Here is a 10,024-nt window from a genome sequence, read left to right on the forward strand (position 1 = left end):
TCGAGCGGACCGCGACATGGAATCATCGGGAAAAACGAAGGGCGGCGGGATATGCCTCCATATAAACGAAAAATGGTGTACGGACGTCACGGTGCTCAGCACACACTGCAGCCCGCATTTGGAGTCGCTGTTTCTGAACTGTAAACCATTTTACGCGCCACGTGAGTTTGCATCGTTTATACTGGCTGGAGTCTATATCACACCGCAAGCTAACACGAGCGCCGCATTGCTAACGCTCGCCGAACAAGTCAACGAAATTGAAAAAAAACACCCTGACTCACCCCTCATTATTCTCGGGGACTTTAACAAAGCTAAACTCAACCACGAACTCCCTAAATACAAGCAGCACATCGACTGTCCTACCAGGGAAAATAATACTTTGGACCACTGCTACACTACGGTAAAAAACGCATACCGTGCTATACCTCGTGCAGCCCTGGGCTCGTCTGATCACTGCTTAATTCACTTAATACCGACGCACAAGCAAGAACTTAGATGTGCGAAGCCTACAGTGAAAACAGTCAAAAAGTGGACCAATGAAGCAAAGATGGAACTTCAAAGCTGTTTAGACTGCACAGACTGGAGTGTCTTTGAAAATTCAGCTGGCAGCCTGGATGAATATACGGACACTGTCACATCCTATATCAGTTTCTGTGAAGAGGTTTGTGTACCAACAAAATCATTTCGGACATTCAACAACAACAAGCCGTGGTTCACTGCTAAACTTAAGCAGCTTCGCCAAGCTAAGGAAGATGCATATCAGAGCGGGGACAGGGCCCTGTATAATCGAGCTAGAAACCAGCTTACTAAAGAAATTAACATTGCAAAGAGGATCTATGCAGCAAAGTTGGAAAAACAGTTTAGCGCGAACGACTCGAAATCAGTCTGGCGTGCATTCCAATCGCTGACTAATTACAAGCGACGATCCCCCCAAGCTGAGAACAATAGCACACTAGCCAACGACTTGAATACCTTCTATTGCAGATTTGAAAAGGACAGTTTCACTCCACACACCCACCCGGCCGCACCCGCGACCACAACCACACCTCTGACTTCTGCGTTAACCATCCATGAACAGGATGTGAGACGCATCTTCAAACAACAGAAGATTAACAAAGCAACAGGACCGGACCATGTGTCCCCATCCTGCCTCAAAGTCTGCGCGGACCAGCTCGCTCCAGTCTTCACTCAGATCTTTAACAGATCTTTGGAAATGTGCGAAGTTCCATCCTGCTTCAAACGCTCCACCATCATTCCAGTCCCCAAGAAACCTGCAATCTCTAGTCTGAATGACTACAGGCCTATCGCTTTGACATCTGTGGTCATGAAGTCCTTTGAACGTCTCGTGCTGGACCACCTCAAGAGTGTCACAGGTCCCCTGCTGGACCCCCTGCAGTTTGCCTACCAAGCGAACAGGTCTGCGGATGATGCGGTCAACATGGGACTGCACTTCATCCTAGAACACCTCGACAGTGCAGGGACCTACGCGAGGATCCTGTTCGTGGACTTCAGCTCAGCGTTCAACACCATCATCCCTGAACTCCTTTCAACCAAGCTTCTCCAGCTCAGCGTCTCACCTGCCATCTGCCAGTGGATTTACAGCTTTCTGACGGGCAGGACACAGCAGGTCAGGCTGGGGGAGGCAACCTCATCCACACGCAGCATCAGCACTGGGGCGCCCCAAGGTTGTGTCCTCTCTCCGCTGCTCTTCTCTCTCTACACGAACGACTGCACCTCAGCGAACCCGACTGTCAAGCTCCTGAAGTTTGCAGATGACACCACTGTCATCGGCCTCATCAAGGACGGCGACGAGTCTGCATATCGACAGGAAGCGGAGCGGCTGGAGCTGTGGTGCGGGCGACACAACCTGGAGCTGAACACGCTCAAGACGGTAGAGATGATCGTGGACTTCAGGAGGCATCCTTCGCCACAGCTGCCCCTCACGTTGTCCAGCTGCCTTGTGTCAACCGTCGAGACCTTCAAGTTCCTGGGAATTACAATCTCTCAGGACCTGAAGTGGGCGAACAACATCAACTCCGTCCTCAAAAAGGCCCAGCAGAGGATGTACTTCCTGCGGCTTCTGAGAAAGCACGGCCTGCCACCGGAGCTGCTGAGACAGTTCTACACAGCGGTCATCGAATCGGTCCTGTGTTCTTCCATCACAGTCTGGTTTGGTGCTGCTACAAAAAAAGGACAAACTCCGACTGCAACGGACAATCAAAACTGCTGAAAGGATTGTCGGTAACCCCCTACCCACCATTGAGGACTTGCACGCTGCCAGAACTAAGACAAGGGCGTGCAAAATCCTCTCGGACCGTCTGCACCCCGGTCACCGGCTCTTCCAGCTCCTTCCCTCAGGTAGGCGCTACCGATCAACGCTAACTAGAACTAGTAGACATTCCAACAGCTTCTTCCCTCTTGCGATCAACTTCTTAAACACCTAACCTATAATTCCATTACAACAAGCTGGCAATTTTTTGACTTGAGTTCGTTGTCACATTTCTGTGGGGCCAATTATTTATTACTTGTGCACTCACTGTAGTTGTCTCGCCATGCTGCACTATTTGCATATACTGGCCACTCATGCCAGAGTAGCATCTGCTCCATTTGCACACTGATTGAGGAGTATCTGTAACATTTGCACAACCGACATTGTCCCAGATGATCGCACTACTTGTCACTTTAAACCGCATACACTCCTTGAAGTCTCAGCGCCCTTTGCACAATGGTCATTGCACCGGACTATTGCAATATTAGTCGTTCGAACTGCTCTAAGTGCTAGAGGACTCTGCATCTTTTTGCACAATTGTTTTTTGTCAATGTCTTTATGTCCCCAAAGTGTTCTGTAAATTGACTGTTTGTTGTACTAGAGCGGCTCCAACTACCGGAGACAAATTCCTTGTGTGTTTTGGACATACTTGGCAAATAAAGATGATTCTGATTCTGATTCTGAGGTGCAGTGATGGAAGCCAAAATGACATCTACTGTAATTTGGCCAGAGGTGAGCAAACTTTTTTACTCAAGGCCAACATTACATTTTTAAAATGGACAGATGGGCCAGGTCATTCGTAGATGAGGTGGAAAAAATAGCTGCGTATCAAAAAAGGTTTATATTAATAATAAAATTAGTTTATTTAAAAAAAATATTTTATTTACATCAATAAACCATTTATTTCACTAGATAAATGAAAAAAAATAAACAAGTTTATCATAATCAATGAAATATAATTTTTATTTAAATTTGTGATTCTAATTACATGAGAAATAATAAAAAAAAATATTTAGAAAAAAATACATCATTAAATATATATGTATTCCTTGCCCGGTTGGGGGGTTTACATCACGGGGTGTCACCGATCTTTGTCAACTGTGGGCCTGTGAAGCCCTTTGAGACTCTTTTGTGATTAAGGTTCATATAAATAAACTTGACATGACTTTTAAAATATCAAACCAATCATTTATTTAATAATAGAAATGAATACAACAAAAAAAGTATATTTAACACATTTTAGGAAAAAAACGCTAAATTAATGCAACAAATATTACAGGACGATTGTAAATGTTCAGTGGACCAGATTAAGGAAGCCGTACATAGCTTTACCTTAACCCAAGAGAGTATGTATTTTACCTCCTGAAGAGGAGACTGAAGGGAGAAACCCCCAGAAACAAACAAGAACTGAAAGAGGCTGCAGTAAAGGCCTGAAAAATCATTTCAAATGGAGAATGCAACAGTCTGGTGAAGTCAATGGGTCACAGGCTTGATGCAGTTTTTGCAAGTAAGGGTTATGCCACCAAATATTACATGTTATTCACTTTAATTTAATAATGTTTGTTCTCATACCTTTGCTCACTTGTAAAGTGGGTGACTTCAAACAAAAGGTGCTCTGTCCTGAGTTGTTTAGCACATCTAGATGTAAATACCATAAAATGAAAGCTGGAATTTTGAACTTTGGTCTCATATTCATCTTTTGATCTGAAACACAAATGTCTTCAGTATACAACAACTTTTGTCACCCTTTCCAGACTGATAGATGTCATTTATTTTATTTCCCCACTTTTCTGAAATTTATTTGGATCTGGAGGTAATCAGGCTTGGGATCAGTGAAAATTATATTGTATTATTGTGATGAGTTACAATTAATTAATGAACAAGGGGGGTAATTACCTTTTCACACGGGCCAGGTAACTGAATATTTTTTTTTCCTTAATAAATGAAATCACCATTTAAAAGCATCATTTTAAATTCACTTGGATTATATTTGTCTGATATTTACGTTTGTTTGATGATCATAAACATTAAAGCAGGTGAAACTATGCAAAAATATAAGAATTTGAAAAGGGGGCCAATACCTTTTCCACTGCACTGTACATTAATCACTTGCAATCCTGTGGTGTCTTTGATTTTTCTTGCAAGTTTGTGCCCACGGAAGACCACAATTACAGTAACTGTGAGGGTCACTCACCGGCAGAAACACTTGCTTTTATGCATAATGCTCTGCATCGCCACACAAAACCTCTTCCATCCATTTTCTGTACCGCTTACCCTCAAAAGGGTCACGTGTAAGATGGAGCCCATACCAGCTGATTTTGTGCAACACCCTGGACTGGTCGCCAGCCAATCACAGGTCATACATAAAGCAAAGAACCATTCACATTCACACCGACAAGTTAAGAGCCTTTAATTAACCTGATAAACATGTTTTGAAATGTGGGAAGAAGAAAATCCATGCAAGGACTGGAAGAACATGCAAACTCCACTCAGGAAGGCCGGAGCCGAGATTTTAACGCACAACCTCAGAACTGTGAGGCGGATGTGCTAGCCACTCCTACTCTACAAACAAAAGTCACTAGCGAGCAGGTTAGGTACACCACTGTTACTGTGGTGACTGACTTAAAATTTTACTTGCGCGGCTCTGTACACTGGATAATTCAGACTTTCCCCTCATAACAAGGTTAACTTCATCAGAGTTTTCACATAACCTACTTCCTGGAATACCCCCTTGGGGTCGAATGCACTTCTCCAGCCTTCTCTGCCACACCTTCAAGCACTCCTGGAAGGATCCTCTGCAACTCTGTCATCACGGCCATCTTGATGTCGTCCATGTCTTCAAAACCTTGATGACCCCCTTGAGCTTGGACAAAATCACCAGAGCCAGGTCGGGCGACAGTGTTTGAGAGATGGGTGGGCATTCAGTTGGGGGGGGGGGCACATTTTATAGCCCCAAAAATGCACACCCGCGCACGCACACACATATTCATTAAAGCTTTCTAAAATACATATTGTATGACACAGTGTCTTGTGCAGTCACACACAACATTAAAACAGGTACCATAATTTATTGTGTATAATGCGCATTATACACGAGTATAGTGGAAAATGGGAAAAAAAAACTTTCCCATTTTATAAATGTATGCCGCCATCTAGAGGTTATGAAAAAGCAGTAGCCTACACTTTCATTCCAATATGACAGGGGTACGTATGACTGCTTATATGTACAGTTGTGCTCATAAGTTTACATACCCTGGCAGAATTTCTAAAATATAGATATATTTTTAAATACGACTGAACGACAACCATCATTCATTCCTTTACGGTTATGTTTTGTTTAATTATAATGCTTTTCTGAAATGCTTGACCGTTTAATTTGAATGCTATTAAAATAAAATATATTTCGCCTGGCCCTTCATATTTTTTTTAAAGAATTGTACACATCTTACAAATTCTGCTTGGGTAATCAAACATATGAGCACAACTGTGTGTTTTCTCATTTACTAAATAAAAGTAGGGCTGTGAACTTTCAAAATAAGAGCAAATAAATAAAAATAAAGTATTGTGTTCAAATAAAGTGCTTCAGTTCAGAATAATTCTTTGAAAAAAACTAACAAAATACAGACAATACTTCATGTTTTGATCATATGGGTAGAAGCAAAATCATGCATTGTAAAAATGGTGGAAGGGTTTTCCAGAATTTTGAGGTCAACTTTAGGGGTGCGTATTTCACATGGGTGCGCATTACCAACGAGAAATTACGGCATATGCCACAGCAGCCACACGCACACACACAGCATTAAGAGTTATAAAACAAGTATTCGACGCCAGGCATAAGGTATAAATTAAACACATGGCTTTACTTTAGAAGAACTGAGTCGGCATACTGGGCATTTTTCTATATGTGACGGGCTGGCAACGGTGTCCTTCCACTCACTTTTGGGTCACGTCTCTGAAACACCTGCTGAACCAACATGGGCCTTTTATTTTATGGAGTATTGTGCACCTGTGGTCTGAAAACGTGCTTCTCAAAGTGGAGAATGAACGCTTGCATAGGCTATTGCTGTGGAGGAGGAAATGTTGGGCTAAGTTTGAAAGCAGTAAGCTGTCTGATGATAAGGTGTGATACGGTACATTTGGGGGCGGGGGGGTGCAGTAAGTCATTTTGGGGGGCGTGGCCCACACATGCCCCACCATGACACTGACACTGTTGGGTGAGTAGGGAGGTTACTCCAGCAAGGTGATGTTCCTCTTGGCCAGGAACTGTCAGATGCTTAAGGCAGTGTGAGCAGGTGTCATGGTGAAGTGATCCTGCCACAAAGTCTCACCTCTTCTCATGCAATGAACGATGTTATTGCCGCAGGATCTTTTTGTTGTGACACCAGTCCTGCAGCTTTTCTGACACACCTTGGCAATAGCCATTCCCCCAAAATTGGGATATAGGCAATACAGCAGAATGGGGAACTGGGATGAGGTATATTGTTTTTTTTCTCTTTTCAAGTCTTTTCATAAAAAGCAATTATGCCGCTTTCTGGCATTAATGTGACTTTGCAGTCAATTTTCCATTTCCCTGTTTCAGTGTGGCGCCTCAATGACAATGAAATCAGTTTTAAAGCAAAATAATAAGTAGCTCTTTGTAGTAATTATGTTAGCCTAATTCTACCTGACTGACCTTCCAAAAAGGCCATTAATAATTGCTTAAATTCCGATTTAAAGTTGGTTTGTAATGTAATCAAAACAACCATCATAAGACTATGTTGCGGTAAAAACTACAAACGTGGTAGTAGTATACCACATATACACAAATGCCTCTTACCATAGTCTCGTTAATGGGATAGGTGGTCTTGTCCGGAAATATGCAGGTGGATAGACAGGAAACGACCTTCACTACACCAACTTCATGTGCGGCCTGCAGCACATTGTCATTGATATGGATGTTATTCCTCTGAAAAGAAGAGACACAACAGTAGCCAGAAGTGACAAATTTGATCCTAAATGTGCAGAAACTACTGTACATACTGTAAAAGTGCAGTTTCATGGATTTATACCCAAAAGTCCAGGTTACACTTCAAGTTCTTGAAAAGGCCGCCCACCATGGCAGCCAGGTGGATAACATGGGTTGGCTGGTGCTTCCTAAACACGTCCCGTGTCTCTTTCATGCTCCTAAAAGACCGGAATGTCAAGAATAAGGACAATTTAGAGCAACTTTGGGGTTGTGTTTTTCAGTCGTAACAATGCAAATATTATTTGAGTTAGTCTGTGCCCACATGAGGTTGGCATCTTTGGAGGAGAGGAAGATCCACTCTTCTCCTTCGTACCCCCCCCTTTCCTCTTTGACCACATGTTGTATGGCCATCCCCACCAAGCCAGAGCCTCCAGTCACCAAAACCCTCATCGGACCACTGACAGCTCTACTGGACAAACACAAAACAGCATCATTAGCTATGAGGAGATTAAATACTTTTTAAAATCGCGTGAAATCGGAAGAATTTAGTAGGCCGGGTATTGCCTAAACAGTTGATGTTAGTGAATATCATGTCATGATTTTGAAATGGAGGGGGGGATTTTAAGGACGACGAACGAAATGTAAATAATTCTAGCAAATTTAAAAATATATAAAGCAACCGAGTTTCTTCGAATGAATTAATTAAAACTTGAGCGATACAGTGTTTAGGCAAATCGGCTTTACTGAAGTCTAACTTCACGTAAAGTAGATGTTAACTAGCATTTGGACATTTTAGGCAGCAGCTGATAGCATAGAATGTGTACCTCCGTGTAGAAACTCGTATCACCTCACCCCTCTTCTACAAGAACGTACTCAAAGACTAAATCTTCGAAATTATGGATAAAAAACAAAACACAACCGTCAATCGAGCTCGGTGGATTAACTACACGACAACCATAAATCGTTGACACCATCCAAATCAACACTTCCGGTTCCGCTTTCAAAATAATACCATTGGACTAATGGCGATAAGATTACAATACTTTGATAGTTTGGATTTTGATTCTTTAAACTTTACAAAAAGGGTACGGTACTGCATTTTTCATTGAAAAAAAAACAGTTAAAGCGCGAACAATAAAGTATGTACAGTGTGGCGTGGTGAAGCATTTAAGAAAAAGTTTTCAATTCATAAATGAAACAAGCTATAGTTAGCTTATATATATATATATATATATATATATATATATATATATATATATATATATATATAGCTTATAGTTGCTCTCATGAGAAGATATGAAAAAAGTAATTTTAGTGAACTAAAATGTAAGTAATGAATTCAATATAGTAATTACTTTGACTGGAGAAAGTGTGAATTTATTCTGTCAAACTGCTTTGTTTACTGTGCACCTGTGTCAAAATCGCAGTGTTCGACTTGTCTCACTTCCTGAGAATTAAAAACAAAAAACAACTTCTAAAAAGTAAGCAGAAAGGACAGTTTCAAATTACTTAATTTCATATTATTGACTTAATTAGATGGAATATGGCATCGGGACATTAGCTATACTTTATCAGTATTGGTTCTGTACTAATTAATTATTTTGACCTTTACAACTGGTAGTGGTAGTTTGGTAGTTTTCACAACACCAGAAAGGTAACATTTTAAACAAATTGGAGCACACTTTGCAAAAACTACTGTGGACAAGAGTGGGTGGATGGGGGGACACACTCTCTCCAGAAAGATTCCAAAGGTAAAATAGGAAAAATATACAAATAATAATAATAATAATAATAATTAGGACCATGTCATATTTCTCAAATATACGAAAACTAAATATTTGAATCACATACAGTAAGTATTCAAAATGTGTATATTAAAACATATAAACAGATGTATTAGGATTACTTTTCAGCTACAACTCTATTGCGAATACTGTTGTATGATTTTCTTTTTCATTCATTCATCTTCCGTACTGCTTATCCTCACTAGGGTTGCGAGCGTGCTGGAGCCTAGCCCATGTGGGCGAGAGGCAGGGTACAGCCTGAACTGGTCACCAGCCAATCGCAGGGGACATATCAACAACAAAAAAAACATTCGCACTCACATTCACACCTACATTCACACCTACGGGCAATTTAGAGTCTTCAATTAACTTACCATGCATGTTTTCGTGATCTGGGAGGAAGTACCCAGAGAAAACCCACACAGGCACGGGGAGAACATACAAACTCCACACAGGAAAGGCCAGAACTGTGTGGCAGACGTGCTAACCAGTCCTTCACCGTGCTTCCTTATTTTCCTTTTATCATTTAAAATATATTGCTATATGACAAGCTGTACAGATATGGGAAGGATGTTTAAAATCTCTCTGACAGTCTTTTAAAACTGCTTGCCGACATTGTAAAGATGTTTTTGATACAGCTTTAGTATTAAACATCATTAGATATGCAAGAGTGAGTATATTAAATGAGTAACTCACTTTAAAAACAACATACTCCATCCATCCATTTTCTATATTGCTTATCCTCTTTAGGGTCACGGAGGTGCTCGAACCTATCCCTGCTGACTTTGGTTGAAAAGGTAGGTTATACTCTGTTATACTCAAGACAATTGTGTTTTCAATTAACCTACAATGCACATTTTTGGAATGTGAGAGGAAACCGGACTACCCTGAGAAAATCCACACAAGCACGGGGAGAACATGCAAACGCCAGGATTCGAATCCATGGAACCTCTGAACTGTGAGGCAGATGTACTAAGCAGTCACCAATTGTGTTAGAAAATGTAATCAGAAGAAACACACCCTTCA

The 10,024-nt window shown here is 41.3% G+C and overlaps 1 protein-coding gene across 4 annotated transcripts in view; it reads right to left on the reverse strand.

The window, feature by feature from the left end:
* Positions 1-8,179, reverse strand: part of LOC133405931 (GDP-L-fucose synthase-like) — a 29,653-nt gene extending 21,474 nt beyond the window's left edge. Inside the window, exons 1-4 of one of the 4 annotated variants that reach the window (XM_061683022.1) lie at positions 8,043-8,179; positions 7,537-7,680; positions 7,318-7,432; positions 7,086-7,214 (exon numbers count right to left, since the gene is read on the reverse strand). In XM_061683022.1, coding sequence (XP_061539006.1) covers positions 7,086-7,214; positions 7,318-7,432; positions 7,537-7,664 — 372 coding nt within the window. In that variant the 5' untranslated portion in view covers positions 7,665-7,680; positions 8,043-8,179. Of the gene's footprint in view, positions 1-7,085; positions 7,215-7,317; positions 7,433-7,536; positions 7,684-8,038 lie in introns of all 4 variants that reach the window. The other 3 variants (XM_061683023.1, XM_061683020.1, XM_061683021.1) reach the window with 3 other exon arrangements.
* Between the last annotated feature and the right edge of the window lie 1,845 nt (positions 8,180-10,024).

This window comes from Phycodurus eques, chromosome 8 (genome assembly GCF_024500275.1).
Source record: "Phycodurus eques isolate BA_2022a chromosome 8, UOR_Pequ_1.1, whole genome shotgun sequence".
Taxonomy (NCBI): domain Eukaryota; kingdom Metazoa; phylum Chordata; class Actinopteri; order Syngnathiformes; family Syngnathidae; genus Phycodurus; species Phycodurus eques.